This window comes from Anopheles marshallii, chromosome 3, assembly GCF_943734725.1.
Source record: "Anopheles marshallii chromosome 3, idAnoMarsDA_429_01, whole genome shotgun sequence".
In the NCBI taxonomy this organism is placed as follows: domain Eukaryota; kingdom Metazoa; phylum Arthropoda; class Insecta; order Diptera; family Culicidae; genus Anopheles; species Anopheles marshallii.
Genome location: NC_071327.1, coordinates 62,723,747 through 62,741,645, shown reverse-complemented (window position 1 = coordinate 62,741,645; position 17,899 = coordinate 62,723,747). Strand labels below are relative to the sequence as shown.

Sequence of the window (17,899 nt, the reverse complement as noted above, 5' to 3'; positions counted from 1 at the left end):
CTATCAGAAGTATTCAGCATACTCTTTGGATCCTTACTGTTTACGATGCTGGTTTTTGTAAATAAGCAATATTAATAAGCTGCCGAATGTGGGGTTTAATGGTTCATGAAACCCGCCTTTTGCACGCCGAGTTCTTCCACGGGTCCTTTCTTTCCAACTCGACGTTCCTTCTCTCCTTTCTTCAATACTCCGTGTACATGTAGGTTGCAGTTCGTTGACTTTTTGACAGATCTTCATGAAAGTTAAGTTTTCGGCCACAATGGTTAAGATACCTGGTTAAGAACAAGTTCCCAATTGAAAAGGGTCCATCAACTGTTTAACTTCAATCTTCCCATTTCCTATTGGATTCCGGAACCCTGTTAACCGGTTCTACAACCTCCCTCAACCCACCATACGACTTGATTTACTTATTTGTCCTCCTTTTTTAGCTTTAAAGTAGCTACATTGAGACAAATAATTTGACGTTAATAGAAAATAAAAATAAAAGTCATCAATCGGCTCAAGGACCAACTGATGCCTTAAATATTTTATTTGTCAAACCGTTTGCTGACCGCAACAATGGCCATTTGCACAGGCCAGGAACAATAAGAATTTAGAAGCGTGTAACTTCTCTTCCGTACCGTAGCCCGTAAACAAACCACTTTACTCACCGCCTACTCAACAGCGTTATTGATAACGTCAAATGTGTTCGATGTAGCATAACTTTAGGCGCTTTGCAATATCCACTAAAGGTTAGCAGTGGTCGTTTGACAGCTTTGTGTGTGGCTGTAGGAAAAGACTAACAAAACAGGTAGCGTTATCCAGCCTTTACTTTCACTATTTATTGGCACAAAATCTCCTTAAGTAGTCTGACTCAAGCTAATTTTACGCTGTACTCATTCTTGGATATTCAATCCGAAGAATTATTATTTATTATTATTTATTCCATAATGGCCTGCGTTTGCCGTATTATCATCTAGCCGAAGAATGAATGATTTCATCTAATGTAAATATTTTGTAAGATCGATCCTTCACACATGCATAAATTCGCAGCGGTAAATTTCCCACCGCTTGTTTCACAAATCACACGCCATTTTTATGAACCTGACAAGGAATAGCGTTTATGATTGCTGATAAGATTGTCCACAGGCAGGAAGCAACGCATAAATTACCACCTGCTGTGATAAGACATTTCTCATACCGTTTGTCCCGTAATCTGTTTTTAACCGGTAGTCGATCATTTCGCAGATAAGAGTGGTTGAGGGTTATCTAAAGTTTATTTGCGCTTTTAAGCCACCTTTCTTGTGTTCCGGTTTTCGGGCAATGATTTCATGGTATCCACTAGATTAGATACTAAGCAGTACTCGGCAGAAATCCGGAATGGGTAACACACTCACAAACTTTGTCCGTTATCATTGCCGTAACGTCTCTAACCTCTTATGGAAATCGGAACCAACAAACAATCTTTCTCTCATCATCCTCTTGACTCCAAACTTCCCTAGATCCCGCTGGTGGACTCCGACAGCAAACAATCGTACCAGAAGATGTTTTCTCCCGCTTCTATTATATATTAATCGGCGTTCATGTTCAACAGAGCACCACCAAGCGTAATTCTTTTGCAATACGATTCTAAGCACGGAACACATAGTCCGAGTTCTGGCGGATCCAGTCGCGGAAGTAGGAAACGCGCACCCACACGGACGGTGCCCCGGACGTGCAACCGTTGGCCGACACGAACGATGCGATGCCAACCTGCAGACTGCGGCCCGCATCCTGCACCGTCAGCGGACCGCCAGAATCACCATGGCATGCCGAGCGTCCCCCGGTCGGGTCGAAGCATACGTGCTGGGCCTGCACCGTGGTCGTACTCCAGTACTGATTGCACTGCGCATTCGTCATGACCGGATTGCGCACGAACCGCAGCACCGACGAGGGTGCCGAATTGTCCGCGGTACGACCGAACCCGGACGCCGTCCCTTCCACCCCTCCAAACTGACGCGTGTCGGACAGTGCCGGAAGATCGATCGTCTGCACGTAGGTGTTGAATGCGGCCGGAGTGTTCAGCCGGACGGTGGCAATATCGTTCAGGATATTATTCGGATTGTACTGCGCATGAACGCGGATGCCAGCCGTGCCAAACTGGATGCGCTGCTGGGTCGACTGAAAGACGTCACGGTCCGTCGCACCCAGGATGACAATGCCGCCCGGCAAAACCTGGCCGAAATCGTTGGTAACGCAGTGGGCCGCCGTCAGGATGTAGTTCTGCGTGAGGATGGTTCCCCCGCACAAGCTGTAGTAACCGTCGCCGACATCACTGTAAATTACCGCCTGGTACGGGAACTGGCCGGTCGCCGCAAGCTGACCGTTCGTAATACGCCGCGGAGGTTCTGCCGCGGTTCGCAGATACTGCATCTCGGCCGGTAGACGACGCCAGTAGCGATCAAACTCCTCGATCGACTTCACCCGTGACGAATCGATCTCGAGCGATTCGGAACTGGCCAGCGTGCAAAGGGCCAGCAGACCGAGCAGAGCTAACGCACCGACAAACTTCATCCTGAATACCACTTGTGTTCACCTGTGCGTCCAGCGAGACTGCCAACTTCAGGCAACTGATGTTAGGTTCAACGTTTCGCCGGCTTTTTATTGTCGTCCCCCGATCGGTCCGATCCGGGTTCTATCGCTAGGATCAGAGTGCGATAACGCTAAAGCAATAAAATGTCCACCCGGCGCAACTACCAAAGGTCCTCCATCGTGTTTTTTTTTTGTTGTTGCGCGCGTGCCATTAGCCTGTGATAGTTACAGGTGGGTCACACTTGTACCGGCTGGTTTTTGCCTCCTTAGCAACCAAACATTATGCTTTGTTTACTAGACCGTTTTGCTGGAGGCAATGCAACCATGATTGGTCGAACCGATATCGTCCGTTAACCTTATCGGTTCCAAATAGAACTAAGTTCGGCAATCTTTTGCGGACACGGATTGGCGTGTAGTGGTTGAATCGGACAACAAACACAGATCGCTAATTTTCGAAGTAGCATTATCTAATCGTAGCGTTCAGAACAGTTAATGTTTACTGAGCGCAGCACTTTCTTTGGATTATCGTGAATCAATTTAAATCACAAGCTTGTGAGACAAAGTGATTAGGCGATTTAGTATCTCTTGGCAGAATTGAGTAGAATCAGCAGAATTGATTAAACAAATCGCTTCTCCTGAGCTCGAAGATCTCGAAGAATCGAAGATCTGGTCAGTTGATGGATATTGCAAACACATGCCACAAGATACTTACTTGCTTACTTATCAGACTCTAAAACTCTCGCTAAACTCTGATGGACCTGTGGCGACCAGAGCATCGCAAATAGCCAAGACACTAAATAGCGCCACCTAGGCAAAAAAGAGGGTACTAAACAAATTGCTAGTTGGGAAGTTTTGCCTGGACACGACGAATACAATCAGTCCTTTGTTCCGAGGTAAAACCCAAAATAGACAACCGGTAAGGCTAGAACAATAAGATCCTTGTTTGTAGGAAAGGAACGAAGGAATACTCGAACAAACTAAAAACAGACAGGATCAAACACGAAAGGAGACAGGAAAGTTCGAGACATGGCCAGCACAATATAAAAGCGGTGGCATGTCCGAACGAAAAGTTAGTTATCGCTCCGATCTCCGACGAGGAAGACCTTCTGCGAGTTATCGCTCCGGTCTCCGACGAGGAAGATCTTCTGCTAGTTATCGCTCCGATCTCCGACGAGGAAGACCTTCTGCGAGTTATCGCTCCGATCTCCGACGAGGAAGACCTTCTGCTAGTTATCGCTCCGGTCTCCGACGAGGAAGATCTTCTGCTAGTTATCGCTCCGATCTCCGACGAGGAAGATCTTCTGCTAGTTATCGCTCCGATCTCCGACGAGGACGACCTTCTGCTAGTTATCGCTCCGATCTCCGACGAGGAAGACCTTCTGCTAGTTATCGCTCCGGTCTCCGACGAGGAAGACCTTCTGCGAGTTATCGCTCCGATCTCCGACGAGGAAGACCTTCTGCTAGTTATCGCTCCGGTCTCCGACGAGGAAGACCTTCTGCGAGTTATCGCTCCGGTCTCCGACGAGGAAGATCTTCTGCTAGTTATCGCTCCGATCTCCGACGAGGAAGACCTTCTGCGAGTTATCGCTCCGATCTCCGACGAGGAAGACCTTCTGCGAGTAATCGCTCCGATATTCGACAAGAAAATCCTTCAGCCAGTAAACGTGTAGTAGGGAAGCAAAGTTGTCTGGGACCTAACTCCCAGCAGTTGGAAGGAAGAATAAAAATAGGACCCAACTTCGGTTGGACCACTCCTAAAGACCCATCAACGTCATCTCAATGTGGGTATGTCATCCCCTTCTCTGTCCATGTGGAAGATGTGGAAGACCTAAGAAGACTTTACGGGCTGAGTCGTCCGGTGTCATTCTCATTACGTGACGAGCCCACCGGAGCCTGGCAGTGAGACAGTGAGTTAGTAGTAAGTAAGGCTTGTAGATATTTACTTACTTATCCGGCGCTACAATTGCTTTGCGGTCTTGGCCAGCTGCAGGAGTCCTCTAAACCGCTCACAGTCGAGCGCCTTTATCCAATCCATTATCTCGGCCTTTCTGCCGGACGCATCAACGCCATCACTTCTTCTCAATTTGGGCCTACCACGCACCTTCTCGGTCGATGTGGATGAACGAAACCGCACTTTACGGGCTGAGTTGTCCGGTGTCATTCTCATGACGTGACGAGGCCATCCACTGTACGATAGGGAGTTGAGCACCGTAAAGCTCATAGAGCTCGTCATTGTAGCGGCTTTTCCATTATCCTTCCACACACAAACTGAGCCAAAAATCGTTCTGAGCATCTCCCTCTCGAATGCGGCTAATAGAGCTTCGTCAATTTTGAACAAAGTCCATGTCTCAACGGCGTATGAAAGTACTGGAACTATATAAGTTCTAGTATGTTCGTCGCGATAGGTGTTTTGAGTGGGAATGTTTCGGTTCCGATTCGTACTGATCTGGTAAGTTTGGCCAGGATTCCAAAAGCGCTCATTGCGTCGTAAAGATTTGCCCTGGCTGTGCTATCGTATCCGCCCCTGAAATCGATGAAGAGATGGAAGGAGTCTAGCTGTCGTTCCGCCATCTTCTCCAAGATCTGCCGCATGGTGAAGAGCTGGTCAGTGGTTGATTTTCCATTTCGGAATCCCCACGGATAGTTTCCAACTACCTTTTCGACGAACGGGACAAGACGATCTTGTAGTAGAATAATAATAATAATTATTATTATTTCGCCTCAGTAATAATTTGAAGAATTTCGTTTTCTAGTGCTGCACCTCCATTTGTGATCAGTTCTGCTTCTATTCCATCGGTGCCTGGTGCCTGATTGTTCTTGAGCGGACGGATGGCCTTTTGGGTTTGGTCAATACTAGGCGGCAGTAGCATGATATCATCTGCTAGTGAAGCCTCTAGCTGCTCGTTTAATAATTCATCAAAATACTGAGCCCATCGCCAGAAGACCTCTGGCTGGTAACTGACCAGATCTCCATCCTTATTTTGACAGCAGGTCGACGCCTTAGGTCCCAGAATTGTTTCTTGGTGCTGTGAAGTTTTTCCTTCTCCCGTCAGAGCCCTGTTCAGCCCGTAGATACGAGGCCATAAATCCTTCTGCCCCTCGTACGCGATTATGAGAGTGTCGTGAGTTTTACAAAAAAATCCATGTGTCAGAGACTACCGTATACGACTACCGGCACTATATAGGTACGTGGCCAGTTGACAGCCAGCATCCTAGCGCGAATCTCGAGATCTAGGGTATCTCTTCATAAGACTTAATAATGTGTAAACAGCCCGTAGTAGGTGATCTTCAATCATGATCAATGGAAAGTTGAGGAGAAGAAACAGCTTTATATTTTTTTTGGAGCCGTGGACGATTTCGGGAGGACACTTGTCACAACCGAAAGAGATTTAAGCGAATGGAGTATGCGATTCACTCCGCCATGTAAACGCATTTAAGTAGCATAATTCTACATTTATTTTACGGACTGAAATGGAATATAAGACCTCAAGCACACCGGCAGTACTTATGAATGACAATCACTCTTCACTGCATGGAACGGGTGTGGAATTTAGGAACCAAATAAGCTTAAACAGCTTCCAGCAGCACCTCCGCCTCATTAGTAATCCGAATTATCCAAAATCCACGGTAGGAAGTAGGTGATGCGGGCGTAAACCGACGGATAGTTTACGGCACAGCCTACCGCCTCACCGAACGACACGATGCCCACCTGCAGCGGTCCGAACGCACTGTTCACCAGCAGCGGACCACCTGAATCGCCGATGCACGGTGATCTGCCGTTCGCTGCACTCATGCACACGTTCTGATCCTCCACGTAGTACGACGACCAGGCCGCGACGCACTCGCTGTTCGTGATGACGGAATTCATCGCATAGCGCAGGAACCGCGACATGGTGGTGCTGGTGGTGGATGTACGCCCATACCCCGTCACGGTGCCCTGCGCACCGGCGAACGTTCGCTGATCGGTTGGACCGGGCAACAGGACCGGTTGGATGCGGACCGTGTAGGTGATGGGTGCGTCCAGCAGTACCGTTGCCACATCGTTCCGCAAATTAACGCTCGAATAGGCTGGATGGACGGTGATGCCCGCGGTGCTGAAGCGGATGCGCTGCTGCTCTGGCTCTACGATCGTGCGATCGTACGCACCCATAATGGCGAGTCCTCCGTTCGCCTTGATACCGGCACCTTCCGCCACGCAGTGGGCGGTCGTCAGGATGAAGCTGTTGGTCAGTACGGTTGCGCCACAGAACGCCGTGCCTAGTGTGAATTCTGACAGCAGCACCACCTGATAGGGGAACTGGCCCGGTACGGCGGTGTACCCGTTTGCAATGCGACTCGCAGGACTCGGTAACGCACTGCGGATCGTCTGCAGCTCCGCTGGCAGCCGTGTCCAGTAGTGGTCGAACTCGGCAATCGAGCGTACCTTAGACCAGTCGACATTCGTACCAGTAATTGCACCTTGCTCGATCGCAAAGGTACCACCAGCGAACAGCAAAACCAACGCACAAAGTTTGATGGCCATTTTTTGTGTTTTCCGTAAACTCAACTTGCTAGATTCGGCTCGGAAATTCTGCACAACTGTGAACCATGTCCGCGGGGTGCCATATTTATACGGCGGTTTCAGATGACGCCTGGATGTGGGTAAGTAGGTCAACCACCAAATTCGCACACAAGATAAAGAATTATAGTCGTTTTTTTTTTTCCTTTCTTGTGTGTCGACTTAGTTATCAGCTATAAACTACGGTACGGCGCTTAGTTAGCGCATCGCATTCTAGGTTATCTGATTATGGTCTTGAACTATGAAAAGACAACACCGTTTTACGATGTGCCGTATGTCATGCATGTCACGCAGGAGGAGGTTTGCCCCCAAAAACGTGCTGCATAGCGGAGGATATCTAACCTAACCCGGCGTCATCACAGGCGTCATCTTCCGGTATCATTTACATGACGTGATATTGGTACTAAACATCTTCTTCTACTTCTTCTTCTTTGGCCCGCTCTTATTGTTGAGCACGTCGTGCTGACATGGCCTGGTCACCAATATGTTTCCAGGAGACTCGATCCAGGGCTGCCGCTCTCCATCCTCTGCTGCACCCGATCTCCGACAGGTTCTGCTCCACCTGATCCAGCCAACGGGCTCGCTGCGCTCCTCTGCGTCTCGTGCCGAACGGGTCGCCGACGAGGACCTTTTTGGTGGGGCACGAGTCCGGCATCCTCATGACGTGCCCCAACCAGCGTATCCTTCCGGCCTTCGCCACCGTGAGGATGTCACGTCCCCCAAACAGCTCAGCAAGCTCGTGGTTCATTCTCCTCCTCCACCCGTCGTGCTCCAAGATACCGCCAAAGATCGTCCTTAGCACACGGCGTTCGAAAACACCGAGTGCATTGGCATCCTCTGTGAGCATGGTCCAAGACTCATGACCATAGAGGACAGCCGGCCGTATCAATGTACGGTATATTGTGCATTTCGTGCGCAGGAGAAGGTTTCTGGATCGTAGGAGTTTGTGGAGCCCGTAGTAGGCACGATTCCCCTGAACAATGCGCCTTCGGATTTCGCTGCTTACGTTGTTGTCCGAAGTTATGATCGTACCGAGGTAGCAGAACTCCTCTACTACCTCGAGATCATCGCCGTCGACCGATACGCTGCTTCCCAGCATGGCCCTATTACGGTCAGAGCCTCCGGCAAGCAGGTACTTTGTCTTCGTCGCATTGATCAGCAATCCAATCCTTGAGGCTTCGCGCTTCAGTCTGGTGTACGCCTCGCACACCGCCGCAGATGTCCTTCCGATGATGTCGATGTCATCCGCGAAGCCAAGGATGGATTGGATGGAACGGGTGAAAATCGTGCCCCGCATATCGAAGCCCGCGCTTCTCATGACACCTTCCAGAGCGATGTTGAACAGCAGACAGGAGAGTCCGTCACCTTGCCTCAATCCCCGGTGAGACTCGAACGCATCCGACAGCATGCTCGATACTCTCACCTTGCACTGCACCCTGTCCATGGTGGCCCTCAACAGCCGCACCAGCTTTCCCGGAAAGCCGTACCGCTGCATGGTGTTCCATAGCTGCATCCGATCTATGGTGTCGTAGGCCGCCTTAAAGTCGATGAACAGGTGGTGCGTGGGGATTTGGTGCTCTCGGCATTTTTGGAGGATCTGCCTGAGAGTAAAGATTTGGTCGGTCGTCGATTTTCCTCCAACAAAACCGGCTTGATAGCTCCCGACGAAATCTGAGGTACTAAACATCGGCCACGGTTATTCTCAGCCGTCCTCCTCCGACTGCAAGCGATAAGTTGGTCCTTTCGGGTCCTTAACGTCCGTATCTCATGATGCAAAATCCTGAAAGATATCACAAATTTAATTATTTTAATGACTCAAAACATGATTAACTTACGTTAGACGTCATGATGATTGAGCCAATTCACATACCGATTCTTTGCTGTACGGTTCCTCGTACAGACCCAGAGGTGAATCATAGCCCACAGGCGCATATCTTCAACATTAACACGATAATGATCGTACCATCATCAAACATGCACACCCACCGCAATTGCGTGTTGCTTTCCCCCAGCAGTGATGCCCCTTCCCGGGAGGGACCGCTGCAATAACACCACACACTTGGCCCTGGCAAAATGGCAAAACCTTGGACGGTAAGAATTCAAAGCTCCCAGAACTTAACCCTTGAGTGACGCGCCCGTACCGTGCCCGTTCCGCTTTGCGATGGTACGCGGTAGCTGGACGGTGCTGTTGATTGACAACTTCCGAGATCGACCCCGACGAAGAAACAATCTTATCGTCCCGATCGGCCAGTACTTTCCCATATCGCTCCACTACAAAAAGACAAAGACATTGGACGATATCGCGCACAGTTGATAAAACAGTTGATGTTCCTCCGCCTCCGTTGGACACTGTTTTCGATCGGTCGTGGGTGCCATTACCGGACGCAAATAGAAGCTGCTGCATTTGTGTACAGGATGTCCTCCTTACTAGCCGCCTGGTGTATTGTCGCTCCGTGTTTATTGGTGTTGCTGATACTGTGCGCCTCCGATGGCGACACTTCGCCAGTGCTGCGGCGAACAAACCCGTCGAAAATGGGCATGTTTTGGACGACGATCCGCAACGCGTCCGCACCGTCGTCCCCGTCCTCGTTTCTATCGGCCGCATCCAGCGTGGTGTACCGGCCGCAGCTGATAATCGATCGGGCCTCGGTTAGCAAGGTGGCCGGTGGTACGGTCGCGAAAAACGAACAGTTCCCGCACCTGGTCTCGATCATTCTTATCTTTGGCGACGGTTCCGACACGCTTTGCGGTGGATCGATCATAGCCGATCGTTACGTTCTGACCGCCGCACACTGTCTGTACGGAATGCAGGAAGCGACCATCATTCCCGGTCAAACAACGATACAGATACCGTTCGCACCGGATACCGTTACCGTGAGAGTTAAACCCTCCGACACCATCCTACATCCGGGGTACGATCCGGTCGACATACTCAACGACATTGCGCTGATCCGCCTGCCACAACCACTTACCTTTTCATCGCGCGTGCAACCCATCCGTTTGCCGTCCTGGACCGACTCGTACACCGGTCTCATCGGCTATGATTCGATAGTGTCCGGTTGGGGTGCGCAATCGAACGATGACTACGCTGAGCTGGCGGATGAGATGCGGCTCGAGCTGCGTTACGCGACCAACACGATCGTCTCGAACGAAGTGTGCTACCGTGTGTATGGGCCAATCATTCGCGTACAGCAGATCTGTGCAGCGGGCGAAGGTGGTCGCAATCCCTGCCAGGGTGATTCCGGTGGCCCGCTGTCGGTGAAGTTCGACGGACACCGCTTGACGCAGGTCGGTATTGTTTCGTACGGTTCGGTTCTTGGCTGCCAAAATGGTGTACCGGGGGTGTATACGCGTGTATCCTCGTACATCGAGTGGATCGTTTACCATACGGGAATAGTTACGTAGGTGATCTTCAGCTTCAAAAGTACGAGCCTTCCTGATATCGTGCTTATTTATCCTACAAATAACCATGGATATCAAACCACACAGCTCCCCATATGCGTTAAACATAATGTATAGCAAAACTATTCATTTAATTTTGAAAGTGAATGTGAATAGTTTTTGCATTAAAGTGAATAAAATGAAGTTATGTATCTACAAAAGCAACTGCTGTTATTTCAGTTATTAAACATCGCAAATATTTGTAAAGAAAAAACGATGGTAATGAAAAGATAAGAAAAGAAAAACAATTCATCATTCACGCTTGAGTGCAATTATCCCTTAGCAACGGATTTTTTAAACAGTATCCCGTCTTACGTCTTACGTCTGACATTGGATCTAACGTATCATAACGCCTACCGTTGTAACGCTGCCCGGCAAACGAACCGTTACGAGCAACTGTCAACATTTTGAACGGAATCAAAATAAACAACTGATTGCCAGCGCCCAGCACGACTGTGAACAGCCAGAATTACACAGCTTAATAATGGGTAAGCGTGAGTTCAAATAGTGTAAAATGACGATTATTCAATCCAGTTTTTATTTGCAGATACATCACGACGTATCAATATTAGCAAAACGTTGGAAGAAGTGCGAAACCTAAGTACGTTCTTTACGAGTAACAAAATGTTCTAAATGCTGTTTTACGATGATCGTTTCCGTTAATACCTTCCTCCAACTACAACCCCAAACAGATACACGAAATGATAAACTGTTGAAGGATTTCGGTGTCGATCCGTTCACATTCGCCGATTCCACGCAGGAATTGCTCGACCAATTTGCGCAGATACGGTTCCAAACTGGGCTTTGTATCGACGAGCCCCAGATGTCGTTTCTCGAGGAGTTTCTTTACCAGCGGGAAGCGAAACGACTCGAAGCCAAAACACAAGCAATTGCGCTACGTTCGGATGTTGCCTCGCTACGGCGACAATGTGACATTGAGGCAAAGGATGTAAACCGGTTAGAAAGCTTCCTCGAAGAAGCGCAGAAGCTTGTGAAGTCAGCGGAAGAGCTCGAAAAGAAAAAGGCAAATCAGGAGAAGAATCACGAGGTGGTAAAGGGGAAGCTAGTAAGTATTGAACAACAGGTCGGCTTGTTGTGATAATCAGGAAGCGGTAGTAATTACGTGATGCTTCTTTAAACAGGAATCCCTTCCCAGCGTTTCCGACGACATCAATTTGGATGAATTGATCGCAAACGTACGTCTGCTAGAAGAAGAGAATGCTGAAAGGCGAGGTGGCGATAAGTGAATACGCAAATGCAGAATAAGTGGAACGGTATATAAACATGCAAAGTCACAAAAAAGGGGAAATCACACACGATCGGGGACATACATTATGGGGAAAGGCAATAATAAACATGCCGTCCTTTGCGGGGATTTTTGCTATTGCAAACATGTTTTCTCACGGTTGCCGTATGATTCAACTCGATGGCGATTGGTTGCCGGATTGAAGAGAAGGGATGGTAAATCACCATATGTACACTGGCGCATAGGAAGGATCGTTCTATTACATACAGTGCATGTAAAAGCTTTAAACACAATATCACCTCTAATAATTGCAATAGTTCATCAATGTGAAAGATAAAGTAATGAAAACCCTCGTCAGATCTGTTGCACGTGAATAGCTCTATTTGTTCATTTCACCTTATTATCTTCTCCCCGTCCGATTGTCCGGTAGCACGATTATTTAAGACAGCAAATCGTCCCCCGCATCATCTTCTTATCTTCTCATTCGGCTGTAGATTGCCGGATTCAATAAAGATTGCCAACAGTAGCTGTCAACGAGCAATATTTTTAACTTGTCGATGATTCTTCCCTGATAATACAACGTTACACATTGTGTGCAACAATGTCGTCCACTGCTATTCTGGCCTCCCCATCTGATACCACTTCAAAGCCTAGCGCCAGCTGGATCACGCTGGGAAGTCTTCTTCTTCAGTCCGATTTTTTTCGATTTCAATACCTTCGGCAACACTTTGGATGATTCTAAAAGCGAAGAAAAAGTATCATTACGCACCTTCGGAACACACATATGCTCAAGCGAATGATACGAACGGAGGAACTAAATTTCTGCGGATAGTTACAAGCGTTGTACATGCGGTGTTAAGTTGATGTAGAACAAGGTTAGCAATGGGAGCATGCAGGAAGATAGGAACGCGATGCTAGAGGCCGATTTATCCGGATCGTTTGCCGTTTCCGGTAGATCGATATAATTACCACGGAACATGTAGCACTGTTCGAAGCTGGACCGCTTCAGCCCGGTGAAGGTCGGCTGATAGTTGTAGATGACGTGCTTTTCCAGCATAGTTTCGCTCGTAAACTGGTGATCACTTTTGCGCGACTCTTCGATGAAAAAGTCCGCGAAGAACTGTGCCGCGCGGATGGCATTCGCGGTATGGGAGATGTTCTTGTTCTGCACCCACTCGTAGATGTTCTTCTCCGGGTGGAATTGAATACCGTAGAATGGGTAGCTAAAATGGAACCGAACAACATCAGCACAATACCAATTGCAGCAAGGTGTAATGTGACGGAAACTTTACGTCTTATGCTCGATCGTGGAGATAAACTCCATGCCGTTCCAGTCCTGATCGACTGACATAACGCGCCAATCGTGGTCCAATCCGTAAGCAGTCAGGTTCGCCTCGGTTACACAGAATTGGTGGAAGTTGGCCGTTACCGGTTCGTTGCTCAAGATGTCGATCACATCGTTTGGTGCGTCGGCAAACAGACGGCTGTTGCGAAAATCGTTCTTAAAGTTCAACGGTAGCGCTTGACTGTTGGAGCTACAGTGTGCCCGATGTTCGGTACCGTTCGCTGCCAGATAGGTGAGCAGTTCAAAGCCCAAACAAGTGCCCCAGAGCGGGAAATATTCGCCGTTTTCGTTATACTGCACCGCTATATCGTAAATGTGCCGACCGGCCTCGGAGTAACCGTTGGTCTGGTTAAACCAAGTAGCACCACCCGGCAGCAGCACGCCGTTCAGGTTGGACATAATGTTTTCGTAGTACTCCAACGGTTGGTTAATCCTGTGGAACAAACGGTTGCATTTTGTTCGAGATATTTATTACTTCCCGCACACGTCCAAAACACGTCCTTCGAACACTCACCAAATCGGTACGACGCGAGCACCCGCTCCTTCGACGAACTTTACATAAGAGGCTGCAATGTAGCTGTCGTAACCTTCATCGCCGTAGTTTTGCGTCATTGAATAGGACAGCTCCTGCGACAGTATGCCAATGATGGGTTGATCATTGCTCGGTGTAAAAGACGGCACCGATCGTTCATGACTTTCGATCACATGCTTAGCGTGACCCCGATCGGCCAACAGCACCACCAAACCAACAAACACTTGTGCGAGCTTCATTATGCTTCCGTATCTGCTACTGTCCAATGTGCAGCAGTTTACCATCCACACTCGGTCCCGGACCAGCTGATACTAAATGCTGCGCGAACGAGGCTTTCGGTACAAATATGGGTGACAAGTGCGCTCGCTGCTATCAAGCTTGCTGAATAATTAATTACCGTCCCCATTGGAACGACAACAACAGACAACCGTAGACAGAGAAAACCATTGCCCGTTTTACGCTTCCCATACCCATCATCGATGGGAGCAGATTACTCTTATCACCCATCAGAGCCGCAGCAAAAGCTAACGACGAATGTGTGGTTGTTAAGATGGATCATACATCATACAAGAAAAGCGATCATGTACGATCGATAGGCTGGCGGCAGAGAATAACGAATAGAATTCGCTCACAATGTTGTTCCCTGTACGCACACCAGAATGATGCTGCCTTCGGAATGATCTTGTGCGTTAAGAGCGGCATGACGTCATCGGTGACGTGTACGTGTCCCCAACATCCGAAACAACTCCACTCATCACGATTTTAACGGACTCGCGTGTCGTACACTTATTTGTTCTTCTCTTTCGTCCCATGCGTCTCAAAGTAATTTCAAATGCATTATTATTTTTTCTATCCTCCGTCGGCTAGCGTTAAAGAGATTATATGAAAAAATGTGTTTCTAACACTCACAATACACTGAATGGGAGGCGACACTTCAATAACGGTGTGAGATTCGTTCACAATTGGTTTACCGATTAAAAAAGATGATGCGCCAATCTACTGTTCATCCGCGTGTGGCTTGCAGGGTAGTCAAACCCAAATCCACTACCCAGGTGCCGAAGAGCAAATTTGACTTCGTAGTTAAATTAAATTAAATAATCATTCCCTTTCTGGCTCTTACTGGTACAATCAAAGCATAAGCAGCTTCAATAAAACACGGTTATCCCTAATTCTATTCGACGGCGGTGCATTACACCTTAACAAACGCATGAAACGATCGCAGGGTCATCACGAACATTATAACGACTAGTCTACGGCAGTTCGGCTTTCAATTTTCATATATATATTTTTTTCAATATTCGTATATTTTTTATCATCACCAGTTCTCGCTCACAAGTACAGCCACTGTGCGTTGTGCTCACTGTGACAGATCCTAGGGTCGCTTAATTTCTACATCTACATCATCTTGCTCAATTACATCGCTTTGTTGTTTGCCTTGCGTTCCTTCCTTATCATAGCGATAGGACGTTCACACGCTGATTTACTCTTGCTGCGCGGCTGATAACATGCTTTCTCACTGTACGCATTACTCTGCTTATCCTGTCGCTTGGTTCGTCGATTGACTTATCATCGGTACTACTATTCAAATCTGTGTATCCTTACGGTGTTACTCAATACTATATTTAATTTGTTTTTTTGACCACGTTTTGCGTGCGTTCTGTGCGAACGGGTGTGGTATATATATATATGTGTGTGTGTGTGGGTTTTTGTCTGTTTCTTTTACATTTTAAACTTTGTTTCACTCCTCCGTTCGACATGTTATTTGTTTTATTTTTAAATAGATACCCTTCTTACGATTGAATCAAACTCCATCTCGATTTTCGATTCCGATCATTCTGTTTTTTTTAACACACCGTACATATGGCTGCACAGGCTTTTTATTTTCTTAGGTAAATTTTGTTTGATGAAACGATAACGACGACCGGGTTTTTGTTTAAAACATTCTACACCCCTGCGCCTATGTTTTCCAACCTTTCTGATGTCGGCTTGCACGATGCGCGAACAGCGGCACCGGTTTAACACATTTAACCGCACGGCAAATCATCAGATCGCAGCGCAAGGAGGGTTAAGAATTCGCGTCATTCAAATCCATCGTATTTCACTAGTATAAATACACATTTGCCGATTGTTGTACCACGCACGTTCGAATGTCAAGTTCGAGTGAGAATTGCAGTGTTTGCTTTCTATCTCATGTAAATAATACCACGTATTGAAGGATTATAACAACTAAGACATTATTTTATATACAGCGCGCCAGGGTTTTTGTGGTAATTTGTCTATTTTCTCCTCCCAGCGTGGTGTGCAACCGCACGGGGATGCACAACGAAGGGCGAAACACTTTATCGAAGTAACGTATACAACTAAACTCAGCGGAGCGCCATTTAAAACCAAGGGCCCAAACGTACGCGTGTGGAGATTTAAGCAAGCTTGCACGTTGGGAAGTTTTACTACAGAACTCTACAACTAAAAAGATGCTACCGGCAGTTCTTCTAATGCATCAAAAATCACACCTCGGTTGACTTTCGCATTGTGAGGCGGGCGGCGCTACTGCACCATACCTCCAAGTCTTCTAACGCGCTCCGTACACATCGCATATAACAACAGTCAGTCTAATCGCGAACATCCCGTTCGTTCGCGCAAGTTCCTCTTTCACACCTTTGCACATACGCAACTCAAACACACGTACCTACACTTTCTGCCGATCAGTTACTCAGTATATATATATATCTTATGTATATGATGATAGATCGACAGCATTATGTTCATCGGGTTTTCCATAAATATAGACACTTAGAAATGGGTTCAAAAATCTGCACACATTTCACCTGCTTGGCTTACCACCTACAATGCGTATCGTGGAAACGCATTCACGATTTGGTTGTTTTGCATGGAACCATAATGCAATCTGTGGAAAAGTGGGGGTGCTTGATGCGGCTATGCATCTTTCAATCATGCTATAACTGATCTCCCTCCACAGAATTTCGAGCGCGAGCGCTCACATACACACACACACAGGCCTATCGAGTTAATATATCTTAATAGGTTCCACCGCTATACGACACCGTTAGGATTTTTGATTAAATGCGTTTTTGTATCGCTCCCATTACTCATATTGTTACACCGCACAATGTTTACTCCTCGTTTTTCCTGTTTGCCGTTTGTTTTGTTAAACTACCCGTGCAATAATGTCACTACTCTAAACATGGTTCCATTTGTGTACAGTTGGGAGGACAAAACGCTAAAAGGTATGTGCGTTCAGTTAATTGTTCGGTTGTATTTTCTTCCCTTTTTCCCGATCGGCAGCGAACAATGGTGCACCGGCGTGCGGCGGAATCACTACATGATCTGTGGGCAACAAACGTTGCCTCGGATCCGTTTTTCCTCTGTCTGAAGGTGTATAATTGTATCTTTTCTTCGTTTCATCATAAATATAAAATATATAATATATACCGTTTTCTACTTACATTCTAATATTGTTGTTTTTCTGTTGTTTACATCGCATTATCTCTCTTTTTACACGTTGCAGAAGTATTTGCTCCATTCGCATTTGTTCACTTTTGTTGTACCCCATTGCATTTGTTACCGCACAAAATATCTCTGCTGATGTTATCCCTCCCCGATGCCCGATGATTAACTTCAACTGGCTATTCCTTTATTTTGCAACCATGTTAAATGTGCTCCCTTCCTTTATGTAATGCACATGAATATGATTGCTATAAAACGAAACCGTGGATCTACCGTTCGATGAGAATCCAACAAAACAAGTGGGAAAGAGTAATTAAAATGAACTAGCACTCGCAGACTTCTCACTATCATTCCTTCCCGCCTTTTTTCAGTGTAACCCTCGGCAGCATTTATTGGGGAGAATATATTCATTTTTGTGTGTTTTTTGTTTTAATGGCAGACGAAACGCTCTGAGCAGTTGTGTGCATCTTGATTGCTTTACCTTCGCGAACTAGTTTAAATTATGGACTAAAACATAAAATATTTTTTATCCACAATAACATCGAGCAAGAGCAAGGTGTGTGAGTGTATGTCATTTTACAGCAAATAAGGGGGCACCGAAAATTAATGTAGCGTACACTAGAGCTTAGTCACTAAGGTTAAATCGATAAAATTGGGATATAGTTATCAAATGCGAACCTAAACCATATTTGTTTAAATATTTACATCGTCAAAAGGGGCCGTGCCCGGCGGCGGGGCAATCGAACTAGTTGGCTACCTTAC

The 17,899-nt window shown here is 47.1% G+C and overlaps 5 protein-coding genes across 5 annotated transcripts; 2 read left to right on the top strand and 3 right to left on the bottom strand.

Moving 5' to 3' along the window:
* Positions 1 to 1,608: 1,608 nt before the first annotated feature.
* LOC128714212 (brachyurin-like) lies at positions 1,609 to 2,532 on the bottom strand. The gene has a single exon (XM_053809087.1). It carries the CDS (start codon positions 2,530 to 2,532, stop codon positions 1,609 to 1,611), a length of 924 nt encoding a protein of 307 aa, XP_053665062.1.
* A 3,616-nt stretch (positions 2,533 to 6,148) lies between these two features.
* Positions 6,149 to 7,072, bottom strand: LOC128711074 (brachyurin-like). Its single transcript, XM_053805938.1, has one exon. It carries the CDS (start codon positions 7,070 to 7,072, stop codon positions 6,149 to 6,151), a length of 924 nt encoding a protein of 307 aa, XP_053661913.1.
* A 2,451-nt stretch (positions 7,073 to 9,523) lies between these two features.
* On the top strand, positions 9,524 to 10,513 carry LOC128716145 (brachyurin-like). Its single transcript, XM_053811066.1, has one exon. It carries the CDS (start codon positions 9,524 to 9,526, stop codon positions 10,511 to 10,513), a length of 990 nt encoding a protein of 329 aa, XP_053667041.1.
* A 183-nt stretch (positions 10,514 to 10,696) lies between these two features.
* LOC128712976 (uncharacterized) lies at positions 10,697 to 11,796 on the top strand. The gene is made up of 4 exons (XM_053807840.1): positions 10,697 to 10,768; positions 11,084 to 11,150; positions 11,242 to 11,615; positions 11,692 to 11,796. Exons 1-4 carry the CDS (start codon positions 10,697 to 10,699, stop codon positions 11,794 to 11,796), a joined length of 618 nt encoding a protein of 205 aa, XP_053663815.1.
* Positions 11,797 to 12,438: 642 nt separating this feature from the next.
* On the bottom strand, positions 12,439 to 13,911 carry LOC128716144 (gamma-glutamyl hydrolase-like). Its single transcript, XM_053811065.1, has 4 exons — positions 13,655 to 13,911; positions 13,088 to 13,573; positions 12,765 to 13,018; positions 12,439 to 12,533 (listed from the first exon to the last, which is right to left on the bottom strand). Exons 1-4 carry the CDS (start codon positions 13,909 to 13,911, stop codon positions 12,439 to 12,441), a joined length of 1,092 nt encoding a protein of 363 aa, XP_053667040.1.
* Positions 13,912 to 17,899: the final 3,988 nt, after the last annotated feature.